This window comes from Rhopalosiphum maidis, chromosome 2, assembly GCF_003676215.2.
Source record: "Rhopalosiphum maidis isolate BTI-1 chromosome 2, ASM367621v3, whole genome shotgun sequence".
NCBI classification, from domain to species: domain Eukaryota; kingdom Metazoa; phylum Arthropoda; class Insecta; order Hemiptera; family Aphididae; genus Rhopalosiphum; species Rhopalosiphum maidis.
The window spans coordinates 76,996,054-77,013,840 of record NC_040878.1 but is presented as its reverse complement, the minus strand read 5'-3'; the positions used below and the strand labels follow the sequence as shown (position 1 = coordinate 77,013,840).

General features: G+C 25.8%; 1 protein-coding gene across 1 annotated transcript; it reads right to left on the bottom strand.

Moving 5' to 3' along the window:
* Positions 1-534: 534 nt before the first annotated feature.
* Positions 535-1,975, bottom strand: LOC113554637 (DNA-directed RNA polymerase subunit beta'-like). The gene is made up of 2 exons (XM_026958563.1): positions 1,938-1,975; positions 535-1,137 (listed from the first exon to the last, which is right to left on the bottom strand). The coding sequence occupies exons 1-2, from the start codon at positions 1,938-1,940 to the stop codon at positions 535-537; spliced, it is 606 nt and encodes a 201-aa protein (XP_026814364.1). The 5' UTR covers positions 1,941-1,975.
* Between the last annotated feature and the right edge of the window lie 15,812 nt (positions 1,976-17,787).

Genomic DNA, 17,787 nt, shown 5'->3' with positions numbered 1-17,787 from the left:
TTATAAATAAAAAATATTGAGTTTTACAATAATTTAAATTTTATTTTTACTTCCATTGTATTTTTTTCGGTTGTAAGAAGCACTTTGGTAAATTACGTAATATTATTACTGTTTAGAGTCGTTTAATTCTTGTTGTGATAATATCTTAAAATTTAAATGGCTATTTATTTTTTTATTTTATTTTGATATATTACTTCTATAAATATTGTATGCATCTAATATCTATGCATAAAAAATCAAATATATTATACAATAAGTGTTTAAAAATTAATATTTGGAACCGTTAAATACCGGTTTAACCTTAACCCGTAATTTATATTCTTCAAAAACCGGAACCGGAACCAGAACCTCTTAATGAAATAATTTAGTACCGGAACTAGAACGTAAAAAAAACAAAAGGTACTATTCCGGTATTCCATAAATATAGATCTTTAATAAAAAAAAAACCCGCATTATTATAAACGATAGTCGTAAAAATCGCGATTTTCCACTCCAACCGCGTTCAAAATCCTGGCACTCGATACTATCCTGCCATTACTTCCTCCATGCGTGGGTGGTCACCTTGACCAGACCATGCAAGCCATCCCCGTCGTGGACTTCCGATCCGGCGAGAAATTCGTGATAACATTGAAGCCACTGGATCATTTCATAAGTGCTCCTGCACACGAACGGCCAATGATCGCACCGGCGATGGACTGGTCGTCTGTACACGAAGATTGGTGGAAACAGTGGGAATGGTAGGTGTGGTTCGCCGTGGTGGTAGTAGTGGTGCCACCACACGTGATGGTGGTAACCGGGACCGTTGAAATCGTCGTCGTCGTAGTCGTCGTCGTCGTGCTCGAAGTCGTGGTAGTCGTGGTCATAGCCATGGTCATGGTCACCACTACCGTCATCGTAGTCGTATACGACGTTGTCGTCATCGTCGTCCGCGCCGTCGTAGTCGGGCACGCCGTCGCCATTAACCACCACAAACCGTCGACTCCTCGTAGAGTCACCACTAAAATTCCCAGCAATTCGTCGCGACTTTAAGGGGGTCGGCCCAGAGACAGTCATAACTTCGTGGTTGCCACAAACGATGCCTTCAAAAATCGAAAAGTAAAGGCCTGCCGAGATAGTCACCACCAAGTACCCGTCCAACTATAATCGTTAGAAAAAATACAACGGACATATTAATAAACGACGTAATAACTAGATCTCGGTTAAGGTCCATGTACATTTTTTCTAAAATGAGTATTATTAAAAGAATATCTGAGGTGAATTTCATCCTTACATCATGTGTGTGTAAGGAAATATTGTTTTTAATATAAATTCAATTAGAGAAAATTAAACTTATATATAATAAACTGACATGTTTTAACTTTTTGTAAATTAATATAATTTAATTATTAAACGCATGAAAGATATGGACACACGCTTATCATTATCACCTATCTTATTTATTTGATTTTTATCTGATAACTAAGCAATTTTTCAGTAACAATTACTATTATAAAGTAAACATTTAAATCAGTCATTAAAAAAATATTATCATAGTTGCATTATATTTAGAAACATTTTGGTTATTATCATTAATATTTTTAATATTATTTTATTTCTTTATCTTTTCAGGTGGAATATACATAAGCCTGAAATCGACTTATCCATTTTAAGAGTGAAACTAACAAACTTAAAGAAAAATGTATTATTGCTCCTAGATTTATATGCATTTAATATGGTGGGTGAATATTTGGCTATAATTTTTAGTGCAATCCTGGCTCTATACTGTAATAAACTATATGGTAAGTTAAGCACTGTAAGACATGAAAAAATAATCAAAGCCAGAGATTTAGGTTAAATGAAATATTTTAGTATATTTTACAGTAATGATCTATAGTAATTATTAGCTTAGAACTTAGAAGTATGTGACAATATTATTATTGTAAAATTCAGTAACTCACCATTTTATTATAATATGTCGTCTTCTGCACTACAGCAGTTAATTATTATTATTTGTTCGTGAAAATACTACTAACGAATTTTAGACGACGATCGGCATTTTATATAGAATATTATTATGTCGTATGATCACCGTGTTTAATTGATTTTCCATTGGAGTCACAAGGTCAATCGTAAGATCACTCCACTACCTTCCGATAATGATATTTATAGCAATCGTCACCATATATTTACGCTGTTTCGTCGATTATTTTTCATTGCACTTCCTCAAAAAGCCCGGTCACGAACCACTGATGATAGCTGACATAGATTAACCACATAAATATTATTTTGAGCTTAAAACTGATTAGAGTAGGTTTCGACTTCCTGGTTGCACTTCGAATATTTAGTGTTGAACGAATGATTTTAGTAAATACATAAATACGCATGTCAAAAGCTTTTGCAATAGGTATAATTGAAATCGCGTTTACTTCTAAATTATTCGAAAAAGGGATTATTATCTTTGATAAGATTAAAATAATAAGATTTAGATATACGTACTTACCATCTAGATAGATTGTAATGATGTATACATAGGTATAACACTTAGACTACTGATAAGTATCTAAAGTATAGAAATATTGAAATATTTACTATAAAATATGTAATAGTATAATATCTATGGGATTTTTATAAATTATATTTTTAACTGGGAAATAATTTACAGAAAACTCCTAAAAAATGTAATAAGCGTTTTAAAATAAAATTTTGATGAAATACGATAATAAAAAAAAATACATTTAACAAAATTATTTATTTTGCATACAATATAATTGTATGTTTAAACATTTGAATAAATTAGCTAAAAACATGAAAAATGGTAAATTATTTTGTAATTAAAAATTTGTGTCTGTGGATATTATAACTATCGTGATGTTCATGGATGTTATGATTTTGTATTAATATAATATTTATGTTATTTTTTAAGATTTCAAAACAACTTGCTCAGTTATCTGCGTTTAATTTAGTATATTTTATTTTCATTTAATATTTTATTAAAACCGTGAATTTAATAAATTATTCACCTTTGGTAAATTTATCTTTATTTGATTTTGGTTTTAAAAAAATTCCATTAAAATTAAAAAATAAGTTTTTCAACTGTGTAACAGAAAGAACTTAGCAAACAAAAATTATGATTTAACAATATGTAATATCATTTTTTTCATAATTATATCAACGATAATAATGAACTGAATATTGCATAACATATAAAATTAATAAATAAATAATATAATCCATAAACTATATTAGTTGTCGAAAAATTAGAATACTTTTGTAAAATAACAGCAGCCAATTTATTTTCCTGTGAACTCGGAAATACGAATATATGAGTAATACGACCAAAATACGTACATTTCCTACTTCCAAAATGTCGACTATATAAACTAGGTTATCGTTTTTTATTCAAGTGTTCAATGTTTTAACATTTATTCCAAGTCTGGGGAACATTTTATGTACAGTGTTATTTAGCTGACATCTCTGTTTATTTAGTTATACCTATAACAATATTATTTTTTTATCGAGTACATCAATGCATATATTTTTCTTAAATTCAAATCTCCCGCGTCGTATATTATAATGCATGGTTATTATTACTACATCACACGCAGTACAATTTATTCAAATCGTTTTTAATCGTATATTTAAACTCTTTAACGCCGGTTTTTCCTTACGTACAGTTATTTTATTTCCTAAGATATTGTCGTAACACACACATATATATACGCACACAATTTATCATTGAAAACATGATGATTTAGAGAACATTTATGCTGGTTTTACCTCTACTAGTGGAATTACTCATGTGAAAATGTTTTATGAATATTTTAACATAATTTACATTAAATTTTATTCAGTTTATTGTTATTAGCTACAATTAGTTTTGTCTTAACAATTTCAACAGGAAAAAAACAAACACAACAACATTGCAGTTTGACTGAAATTTAAAATTAACAAAATATAGACGCGTATTATTATTGTAGTCAGATATTACATATATTATTATATAATATTATAAAGGAAAGAAATCGCCTTTGTACAAAGTATATTATTTTAGCCTGAATGTTTCAGACTATCGTAATTTTGTTTGAAACACACACAGCTGATATTTTTTATGGCATATTTTTATATTTATTTTTTTAACATATATATAAAAAATATTTCTTCAAAAATCGAGTTACTTACAATAAGTAAGAGAGCTCAGCAATAACGTACTAAACAATTTCAAATTCATAATGCTTACAAATCTTAGTTTGAGAATGACAACATAATAATATGTTACAGGAAATAGAAATATATAATATACCGAACTCACCTTCAGTGACAGAGTATGTATATTGTGAAACTCTCCGAAAAAAAATGCATGAAGTGAATATGACATATTATAAGAGTTTGTTTTTTATTAGACAAAAGTATAGGTAGTTTACTAAACTGCCAAGAGTACAATGATTGTTATAATATACCGTATAATCGAATCATTCTCATAGTAAGTCGTATGATCAATTTCCACCGTTTATCGGTGAGCTCAAAATGTATTTTTATTTAGAAGTAATATAAGTTAATACTTTTTTTAGTTTGACAATGAAAATAACTTAAGGGTTCAGATAAAAATGCAATAAATTCGTAATATACTTTGATGCAATAGTTTGTGACAAACGACCAGTTAAGTTATCATTTACCAATTAGTGCAAACTTCAAACAAGTCACTGATTTAGTTGTTTAAAAATTGATTTTTAACTTAAGTAGTTTACTAATTGTATTGAACTTCATACAAAACGAAAGGTGGTAAAAAGCGAAAATCGTAAATTTATTCAAAATATAAATATAATTTGTATATACATAATATATACAAATATCATGTCATAATATATTTTGTCATTTCCACGAAGTTGTCTAATCGACTTTAAATACTATTTAATAATTTATAATATAATTTTGGTAATTTTGTCCATCAAACTGTAGCAAATTGAATTTGATATAGTTAAAAATGATTTAAGTAGGTTATTATTCTTACAAACATTTTAATTTTCGTCGTATAGGTATTATATTTGTATATTAAAATATATAAACTTTAATAGGTATAACTAGAAATTATTTTGAATTAAATGTATGTATGTTCTTTATGAATAAACTTTGAATATTTTTTATTCGAAATTATGGTATAATCGGTATTTATATACTAGCACACGTGCACCTAAACTTCGCGTTAACGAAAAAGTATAACAAACTCTAATGATTATATTTTAATATGTTGTATTAATAATATACATAATGATGATTAAAATTACAAAGTAAGTATACACGTTTTTGGTATGGATGCCGGATGGCTGTACACATATAATAAAATATATCGGATGATATTGACGTAAGTGATAAATTCGGTGAATTTTTCATAAGAGTAAAAATGCGAGTTCACTCTTCGATTTTTTTGAGTAGACTTTGGTATTTGTTTTGATCTTATGTGCATTATATCGCAGTATAAAAATAAAACTATATTTTCTGTGTTTTAGTCTTTATACGTAATATTGTGGTCTGTTTGAAATGTATTTTATTGGCTCTAATGGAAACTTATCGATTTTAGCATAATTGTATACACAAAAACACACGATATTTAATAAAAACAAATAAATGTTACTTTTTCAATTTGAAACGGTTAAACACAATTACTATATCGCTAGTTCAATTTAATCCACGCGGTTGTTATTTTCGAAGTTTTGTACATGTCGTTGGTCATACATGCGTTTATACGTTGTCTTTATAACCGTCGTGTATCTACCATCTAGCTTGTGTATAGTTAACCAACCGGCAATAGTCTCGAATTCTGCTATATAAATATTACAAGAAACGATCTCCGACGAATATATATTATATGTATACAGGGTGAACATGGCCGTTTTTGCAGTTTGCCCTGTCGATTTTGCGCGTCGTTTGTTATCGACTGGCAAACGTCTCAGCCCACCCCATGCGTACATTATATTATGTTCGTGTTTCGCACTCTACCCATATTTTCATATCTTTTTAGATTGCTTCAAACCATTTTTTTCTTCATCGTTTTTTTTTTTTTTTTTACAATTTTCTCTTTTCTCCGTTCTTCCGTTTCCAAAAGTCTCAATACCACTGCTTTTTTTTTATTTTTATCTCTTTTCGTAACAAAGCGATCGTAACCTCGAATTATTATTATTCGTAAAATAGAACGCTGCACGCATAAACTATATGCCTAATATCCACTCGCGTTTATCTATATCCGTTGTCTATCTAGACACGGCTAGTAATAGTTTAGTTCCGTCTTACGACTTTCTCATTTATCTTTATTTTTATTCGTTTTATTTTAAAACGATGTATATACATACTTCTTAGGATTATGATATTATATTATGTCGAATGTCGATTATAAATCAAAGTTGGAATATTTAGACAGATCAAAATACACTTACGGTCGGTACTAGTGTAACAAAACTAACCAGATATTAACTACAGCGATGATGAACATGTTTTAAAATTAAGAAAATACAAACTATATGTACAGACCTTTCATAGTTCATATTAGTTCAGTCATCTACTAATTTTAGTTCCCGAATATAATGATCAATGTATTGGTTATACGATGATGTGTATTTTATTTATTTTTGTGTCTTACTGTCACCACTTTTTCACAGAAAAAATGATTCAACCTTATCCTTTTAATTTCATTTTAGAATTTCTAGTTACTAATTGTAAGAGAGAGAGTGTCAAAATTAAAAATTCTTAGTACTTTTAAAATAATTGGGAAAAATCTAATAAAAAACGTGAAAGTGGGAATATTTACGCAACACTATTTGTCAACAAAATCGATTTTTTTATTGCTATTTTTTACCAAACAGTTATACTATAATTTTCAATACGTAATATAATTTTCAAAATATCTTGGCTAACTATGTATGGACATTTAAAATTTAAATCAGTGTTTTTTTTTATTTATTTAAATTGATAAAATATAGTTTCACAATAATAAAAAAAATAATTAAAAATTAAATACAATAAGTTCCGTCTCATAAGTTATTTTTATAGCAGTAAAAAAATACAAAAATTCAGACTGTTAGATTTTTTTTTTAAAGCGTGAATGCAAATAGTGTTGACCAATTTTATTTTCAAACATAAAATACTAACTTTTTTGTTTTATTGTAATATTCCGTATAATTCCGTTTACATTTTTCTCCATTTGGTAACTTTCGTTGAAAAAAAGATATTGACATATGCCTTATATGATCTTTTTAAAATATAAAAATCAAAATCAATAATAATGCAATTAATGTTAATGTCAATGAAATAGCAATCATAATATATATAATAATTTATACTTTAAACTAATTTAATATTTATTAAACTTTTCTATATTCACCTTTCTCTCTAGCTGAATTTTTAAATAAACATTTATTTTATTATAAAATTCTGATCTCTTTTCAATACAATACGATATTATAAAGTTGTCATAAATTATAGTACTTGGCCAGTAAAAGGAATCATTGAAGTACATTTTATGTATGACTGCTGACTGGACTAATACATCCTTTGCATTATTTATTTCAGAATCTTGAAATACCTTTATAAAATACATAAATATGTTAATTGTTAATTTAGTAATACAATAATAGTTATTGATTTTCAAAGTATGTAAACATGTCTATTGAATAAGTAAAACAATTAATTATAAGTACTATATATATATATATATATTTATTTATAATATTCTAACCTTTTAGTTAGTTCAGCTACAATATTTTATAAATGAATTTTGAATTTATAATTTCATTAAAAAACTTTCTACTTTTTTCATAAAATTTTAAATTGATATTGAAAATGTTATAAAAAATTCTTTATAAATTGAATTATTTATTTATTTATTTGAATTTTCTGTATTATTACACATTAACAATATTGTAATATAATCTTACTAAAAACTAAAATATATAATTTATTTTATTATGAATACAAAAGTCATGAATATGCTGTTTATTAATTCATTATTATCTATTTGAATCGCTACCGTCTTAATTAATAAATCTGATGTGACATTTATTTCAGAAACATGAGGTATATCTATAAAATACATTATTATCATTATGCACGTAAAACCCCAATTACGTATTGTATTAGTAAAAATAATTAAATAATTCAAAACGAATTATATAACATTAATCATTCACTGTGTAAGTTCGTTTTTATGAATTTATGAATATTTCTGATATCATCAATAATAATATAACATACGATATAAATAAATATAATGTAATGTAGACCTGTCGTAAACAGTATGCAGTCAGTAGGTATCTGAAGTTCTGAGTATCCACGATGGTCACAAATATATTTTCCGAATAATTCTATTTTTAAATACAGCGATGACGTCCCTATTCCCTACACACATAAACTTGGCCATGTGTCGTCACTTATCATGTCCAAGGTGCAGTGTCGGTCTGGCACATCAAAGGTCCATGACCTATGGGTCAGATTTTTTAATGGACCTTCGAAAAAGTTTGTATTGAAACAACACATTAAGATACTTTAGATACTTCTATAAATATACTTTAAAATTTTACCAATATGGATCAGAATACAAATGTATATTATAATCATTAATCAACTTTCTTAATATAATTTAGTGTAAATACATAATAAATAATAATTAATTATCGTAAAAGCAGTTTTACAACTAATTATTTTTGAAACAGTAAGAATTCAAATGGCAAGGTGGTAAACATAGTAGACTGGGACGGATAATATGCCTCAACACCCGTTAGTAAAAAATAAAAATAAAAATATTACAGATTATTGCAGAATAGAATAGTTCAATAGTCTATTCTATAATCAATGGTATTATAAAAAGTACAAACTATTATTCAATGTATCAATGAAATTTCAAGCCGTGAAGACTATGGGCCATTTACGGACATGCCCCCCTTGCCCATACTGAATTGTAGCCATTCGTATACACACTCACACTACGGTGTTGTAAATTCGATGTATGCATTGCTTAGCTCAGCATCTAAAAGTTCAATAAACGAGGAGCATAATACGTATAATTAAAGAAAATACAGATTATGCATTATAAACGTTCAATAGATATCAATTAACGCGAGGACAAAAACAAATAAACATTTAAACCGTTTCATTTGTTTTTCATTAAAATAGCTGCGACTCATTAAGTTTCTTCTTGGCATACTATACTCAAAATGCTGCGATAAATTAAAAAATAAAAATGTTAGTATATTAATTACTTATTAATAGTTACAATAATTATTTTAAAATGCACATACGTAACCACAACATATGTATATACAACTCCATAAATTTCAAAATAATTTAAGTTTAAATTTAAAATAGATACACGTAAATTTTTTAATTTTTCTCTATTTGTATTTAAATGGCAGTATTTTTAATGTTCAAATATAAAATTTCCTTTAAAATAATTTGTCATAATACTATGTTAATAATTAATAATTAATAACGCTAAAATAGAATGTTTACGTCTTAGTTTTGTAATATTTGGTATTTGGTATTTTCTATTTTTTTTTTTTTTTTAATAGAAAAAAAACTATAGTTACAGATAAATTAATAAATGAAAAATAAATTTTCAATATTAATCAGTTATACCAAAATCCTGCAATGCAAATTGTTCAGGCGTTTCGATCAAATTAGTCCTAGTCAAAATATGAATAAAATCAAAACCATGAAAAAGTAAAATAAAAATATTGGAAGAAATTGAAATATAGAAAAATTCTATGAAAAAAATAGCAAAAACAATCCAATTTTTACTATTTTATTTTATTATTCATGTGCAGTTTACTAACCAATATTTGAAATATAATTAAATATTAAAAATAATAAATAAAAAAAAAATATAGCTTGTGGTCGATTTATTTCGATTTTTGTACTCCAACTTATCAGAAAAAAATCTATCTTTACTGCAGTACTGTTCAAAAAATGTATGATGATTTTTTAAATTATTGAATTTTTGCAATCATTGCAGTGTTAATTACGTTTACATTTAAAATGTCTGTAGAAAAAAATTGAAAATAGTAAATAATTTTAATAATAATAATATTCATTAATTTAGATACGATAGTTATTATTAGGGTTGTAGGTGTGAAATTTTCACTTTAAAATATTTTAAACCTGAAACTTTCATCCTTCTTGAAATATTTCAATAAAATATTGAAAAATGTTTTTTTTATTTTTTTTTATAATTTTTGAGTTTTTTGGTATGTTTATTAATATAATTATAATTCAATAACTATAATACAAATTATACTATATTATACATTTTATATTTCTATTTTGTTTGATTTTAAATAGGTAATAAGCAAAACTATACAAAGATTAATAATATAGATAATGATAATTAATATAATAGTGCATTTTATTATAACTTTATAAGTTATAACTATTAAAATTTAAAAGTTATAAATATTTAATAAGCCTATCTAATTTTTATATCTTATAATCTATTTTATGTTTTTTTTTATTTTTCATAAAAATGAAATATTTCATGAAATTTTAGAACCCTAGTTGTTATACTCTGAATAATAATTATTTTATATGCACATGTGTATAGTATATAAAGAGGAATTACAGTTAAAAATAATGATAACATCATTAAATTGCGTAACTAACACAACCATTCTATGGACATTAATCAGTTAAGCAAAAATCAAATATAACCTTTACATGACAATTATTCTCAACTGATAAGTAGGAAAATCATAATTTAGACTTTATGTATTAGGTACTTACTTAGTAAAATGTTGTTTTATGTTTATATATTTAGTTTATTTGTTTTATGTATTTATTAATAATATTTTTTAGGATCACATTGACTAATTTATCGCTTTTTGTTATAACTGCATTCGTCTTAAGACGATTATATTTTATTGTCACATATTTTACCTCCTCACATTATGCTTATTCAATAATTATGATATTTGAATTGTTACCAAGAGAATAATAATAAAACATGTTGAACATTAAATTATGTAACTTTAAAATTGCACGAGCGGGCAAACAGCTTATATCATTCTACATCTACATATTTTATGCACCTTAAACTATTGGTGATAAAACAATATACATTTTCCCTCGACGGAATAATGATAATGATCGTCGACAAAAATTCTCAAGAAAATGAAAACATCAGTTTTATTTCCAGACGGCAATTATAAAATTAGGTAATATAAACATTGTGCATTGTATATTATACAAGTTACAGAACATAATTATAGCAAGAGTGCACAATATGTGCATAAGCTCTCTATGATAGATAATAATAAAATTGTAAACAATATTAAAAGAGAAAAAATGGAATAAAACAATATTCTTATAAACAATATACTCGTATAGGTATTATTTTAACACATAGGATTAAATAGGTACACATAACTATCAGCTAAATATGGAATGTGGCAAATAGCTACATATTACTATGATATTACCGGAAAATTCTAATTTGTAATCCAATTTCTGGTACATATTATAATATGTTATTATGTTATGTTGTAATATGTTATTTTAAATCATAATATATAAAACAAAATTCAAAGGGTAAATATATTTTATATACTTTTTTTCAATAGTCTTTTTAAATAATTGCTTTTAATAACCTATTTTTCTGACAAAAATATTATATTTATCTCACATAATCTCGACCATAATCAACCATATTCGTAAATTATTTTTAATTCCTAATATGATATTGCATTATAATATATAATATAATTTGCATCTTTTATTTTATGCACACGTTATAAAGTATAAGTGTTGTTTAAATAGTTATTGATATTTTTTTATGATATTTTTTACAGTAAGTTAGAAGTTTGTTCAGCGTATAATTGACAATAAGTATGATGAATTTAGTGAACAAAAGCTTCAAATTTAATCAAACAAATCGTTCTTAGCGTAGAGAGAGTGGTCAGTCAGATGAGAACACAACTTTATGACTATACAATTTTGATGAGATCGACAAAGCAATGCATCTAAAAGTTTCTCGAGGCTATATATCAAAGACTAAATAAATCATTGCAACCAAATATTCTTTATACTTCGACAACTTTTTGCCGAAGACAAAGAAAGAGGTAACTGCGCAAGTAAATATAAATTCCTATTAGCATTCAAGTATTGACTTCCAAGTTTTAGTGTACGCACTACGCTGTATGTTTTTCACAGAATACGACCAGAAAATACAACAAAATATATTTTGCAATTGTATTTCAATTCATTTAAAATAATATGACATATATATATATATATATATATACGAATATCGTAATTATTATAACTATTCGTTTGGTTTTTTACGTGGAATAATTATTCTGTAACAGTTCAAAATAAATAATAGTAAATGTGTATTTTAAAGAGGATTAATTAAAAAAACAGAATTTTCACATGAAATATAATTTAAAACAAGTCAAAACGTGTCAATATAATAATATGTAACTGAATATGAAATATTTTAAATATTAAAAAGTATACTTGATCTTCACAGTACTTGACATCGTACGAATCCAATGCCTACTACAGGTATAATTTTTTACCCAACCTCTAACTAAAATTTAAAACGATCGGAAGGGTGTATTTGGGAGAGGTCAACGCTTCCACCCCAATTCATTTTTTCATTAATAAAAAAAGTTAATAAAAGAAAAATAATATATTGAATTATTAAATTATTGACAAAAAAAAATATTAATGATAAACAAAAATATGTCAACAAAGATGTATTTTTTCTTATTCGTATAAATCAAACATACCTAACCTAACCGATATACTATCACCGCTCAAATCGTTTTTCGTTTATAAAAATATACTTTTGAATTTAAATTCAATACATACATCACTGCAGTAACCCACTGATGAGCAGAACATTACTCGCTAGTACATTTTTTTTTTATTTTGAGTGAATACGAGAATAATCAAAAAAATGTTAACCGTGGACGTAATAATACATTTTCATAAATATTAAATTGGTATTGATAAGAACGAATGCGTCGAAACACATATATGTAGTATATTATATATCAGCTACAACCACGGTGGGTACCTGTAAATTTGTTTGGGTCAATTCTAAACCATAAATCAGAGAAAAAAAATTATTTTCCTTTCGATACTTATCAGATATATACTCGTACCTTATATTATATGTACACATATAAGAAAACTGTTTTCGGTCTTTTCCATTCCCGGGAGTCTCTAACCGTATTAACCCATTTCTACAAAAATCCCAGTCGACAATAATATATACCTACCTATGTATATATTTATATGTTGCGGGTGAACCCCTAAAATCTCACGTGAGATAAGCACCGAATGCAGTACATGTATTATTATTATATGTGTTAAATAATGGTTTCCGCTCAAAAATCGGAGATCTCAATCGAAATCCTGTCGCACATATTACGCGCCTATCTATGAAATGATTGACCGCTACATAGTTTGAAAATAGTTTGTTGTAGGTAACGTATGTTAATGCATAAACCGATCGTTTTAAAAATCGATACAAAAATCGAGAGTCTAAGCATAATAATAATTTACATAATTATTAGTTAAATTGTATGATTATTATTATTATCATTACACTATGCGTGGGATACCATAACGTCCGTTTGAGTTGTAAATTTCAGGTTTTATTTAAATATTCTAGATTAAAATTGCATAATTTTATAATACATAGTATTGAACACCACTAACTTTACAAGATTATAATTTATATGAATAGAATAAACTACATTACCTATTGTAATTACTTATTAATTATTATGCATATAATCAACATCCATGTCCAACAATCAGTAAAGTAAATCTTAAAAATCAATTTCATAAACACTTATAATTATCTCATAATGTTATAATTATTTTGAAAATATATCTTTATAAAAATTGTAAATCATTACTAATTTACAAAGCAATAATTAAAAAAAAAATTAAAAAATAATATTTTAATTTTATATATTGAAGTAAAACGTATTTTTACTTTTTAGAGAATTTACTACAAGTTGTGTATATACTTTATACCACATATAATTTAGTATAAAAATTAATTCCAAACGAGTAGTTAACTAATTATAACTTATAAGTATTTAAAGCTTAGATAAACAGAGTAAAGTTGCACAAGATAACCCCACAAAACGTTGGTCCACTGTTCTATGTGCATTTAAACTTAAATACTTATAAACTACATAATTATATCAAATATGTTAAAAATTGAATATTTTTTTTTACAAAATCTCCATTTTTTAATGACTTCAAATAATTTAAAAAATAAATTTAATAAATATTCCTTTATTTAAAAATACATAAAATCACGAACATGTCTGCAAGATTAATTGCAAGAAAATAATGTGTATTTATACGCATTAATATTTACGTTTTCATCATAGTCAAAAATCATATCACGATAGCACCTGATTATGTATAACAAAAGTACCTTAACTATCAAAAATATTTCTAAATATGTCAATTTTAGTGTTTACCTTAAAAAGAATCATTCTGTGCACACTATATTGTTATGTTGGTACGTTATCACATATAGATAAAAAAAGCAAAATTCTCTTACACTTTTAGCCTTTTTTTATCTTTACTTGAAATGTTAAAACTATAATGACGACCCAAACATAGGTGTATATTTCAAGTGGGGTAACAATGTATATACGTATTTATAAGAGAGATCAGCGATTATAGTATTTTTTTTGGTTTTTTTATGGAATAAAATATATTACACTTGTAATATTTTTGAATTTTGACAAAATATAATAATATATGTATGATATATTTGTGCATTTTTTTTTAACTTTAGCTTTAACAGCCATAATTTAAAGCATTTAGATTTGTATACCATTCAAGTGGAGGTCTGTAGATGTTTATTTATCTAAATCGAAGTTCAAACTAATAGTTTTTGAGAATATTTAACTTTGTATTAAAAATAATAGACCCACTGGCCATTATAATTAACTTGAAATATAAAAATATTTATAGGATAAGCTATGATGATTTAAAAATGGTAGCAATTAATATTAATCAACATTTTATATTTTTATAATTTGTCAAAATTTTCATCGTTCATCGTATAATAAATATTAAATGCGATATTACATACATTGTTTTCTTCTTTAATGCACATTTTAATAACTCATTAACTACTGGTTTGAATTTCAAATTAAATACATTAATATTTTCAAAAAAAAAAAATCATTTTCTTTAATAATTTACAATAAAAAACTTGATTTTCAATCATCAGAGCACTCCTAAAATGGTACAAAAAAAAATCTAAATTAATCTATAAATGGTTCTCCGGTATACTTAAAATATTCTAAAAATTATAATTTGAATGTATTTAATGTTTATTATCAAAGGAAAAATATGTAGAGCCACTAGAGAATGCTTAGAAAAACACGCATTATTGAATCAAAAAAAAATATGATAATATATTATATTATAAAAACTCGTGTTGCATGTTAATAATTTTAAATTTAAAAGAAAAATACGAATTAACTAGACTTATTTGAAGTTTTATTTTAATATCCATCTGAATAATAAACGGAATACCGAATTGGAAACCTGATTCTTTTACGATCCTACGAACCTACGATTTTTAACCGTTTGTTCGAAACTCGAGTGTTGACTTTTGAGAATATAGTATAATTTATAACTTTATAAGTTATAACACGTTTGACATATTTGTGTGTTAAACTAAGAATATAATGAACTGAATAATCTGAACCTTTAGCTGAAGAAAACGACTATATAAGTATCTTTGCTGAGCAATTTCCTAGTAAAATTTATAGTACATTTATATAAATGCATAATACATAGTATTTCAAGAGTTTTCTGAAACATTTTACACATATAATAAGAAAACGCGATTTTAAACGTTATTATTTGAACCAATAAACACTATTATATAGTTGCTTTGGACTCGTTTTATAGTGGAAAGTAGATTGTTTATGAAAGAAAAATTGCTCCTGTCGATCATGTGACAGTTCTTAGAGCGCTATCAGTACTGACATTTTTACTGATAATAATGATCACATAATAATCAAAAACTAGCCAATAGTATATTATATATTAATTACACTACATTTATAGTATATAGGTAGTACAAACGCGCATTTCAATATGACGTGTAAAGTTTATATTTTTTACTCGTGTTTCCAAATGAATAAAATACAATTTTATTTTTTCCCAAATTATAAACGTGAATTGTATATTATGTGAATATGTGATATAATGTGTTAATAATTACATTTGAAGTGTACATTTGAAAACAATTCATATCCCCATTTCAATACAGGAACCTGTGTGTTTTTTATCCATACATATCTGTCAATACCATTGGATTTAGTTAAATCATGTTTAAACTAATAAAAAAGGAATTCATTAAATGAGTAAGAATTATGGAAACCTTAATAACCTATTACCTATCACATTTTTAAGCATAATAGTACGTACTAGTATATTATGATTTTATTTTTGCAAAGAGTTGTTGACAATTTTCTCCGTTGGTCAGCATATTCCCCGCCATTTTAAATTAGATTATTATGATATTTTATTTTAAATATTTTAAAAAATAAATTAACAAAAAATAGTTTATATTATATTATGTGGGTATAAGAGTTGCTGTTATAGTAAGTTTTCTCTGAAGTTTGGACCATAATAAGAAAAATCAGCAGACTTAAATGGTAGTTTCGCCATATAGTTATATATTCAGAAATTATATTAAAATATACGTCTTTAACATCTTCTATAAACTAAATCCTGAATCATATTCACATATACATAGTACGGATTTCTCTTGTCTTTGAATAGAAGTTTTTAGAGTGGTTATATGATTAGCAGGGAATATATATATATATATATATATGTTTTATATATATATTATGCTTTGATAATAAAGTTTTAGAAAACCATTTTTAATTATATAGACATTTCGTATAATTATTTCACACGCAGGTGAAAACAATATTATTATTGAATAATAAAAAAATATTGACAGTCTTATACTGACTATTGCGGAAGCCTCAACTATATACATTATGAATAGTATACGGTATTTTAAGTATTTTATTACAATTATCATTTTTTAAACTATATTAATAGTTTATATTACAATATTATCTAGACTAATGAAAAACTTAAGAATCCACTCTTCGTTTACTCGAAAAATCGCAGAAATTATACATAATATACTTTTATTCAACTAGCAATATCTATCTACTCAGTTATATCGTTTTTTTGAGCATCCGAGACCTGATATAAAAATATTTAAAATACGTATATTATTACGATACGGATTATGCTCACCGCAATGAAAATAATTTATAATAAAATAATAAATGGGCGTACTATTTAATAATTGTATTAAACGCCGCTCCAATAAAAAAAAAAAATGCTTTTATTATTATTCAATATACATAAATAGTTTTATGAAGCGGGTCCCCCTGAAAACCCGCGTATTCCTACCCGCCATCCTCTCCAATCAACGCATTTTATAATATTATTATTATTACTATCGTCCGCGTCGCGCGTTTCGGTGTACCGACAACGGCCATATGCCCATGTCAACGTTTACAATAATGCAAAACAGTATATAGCTGGTATGAACCTTATAATTATCTTACCTCTATGACGTGAATCAGTATTGCATTTTGTATGCTAAATTGCCCACATCGCTTTTTAATATTATATTGTTTCCTTCCATATCGTTCATATTTTACCGTTACGAGAGCCATTGAACTGCTGACTTTGACTGCAGATAGAATTTAACCAATTTTTACGCAAACCTTGTCAGAACTTAGA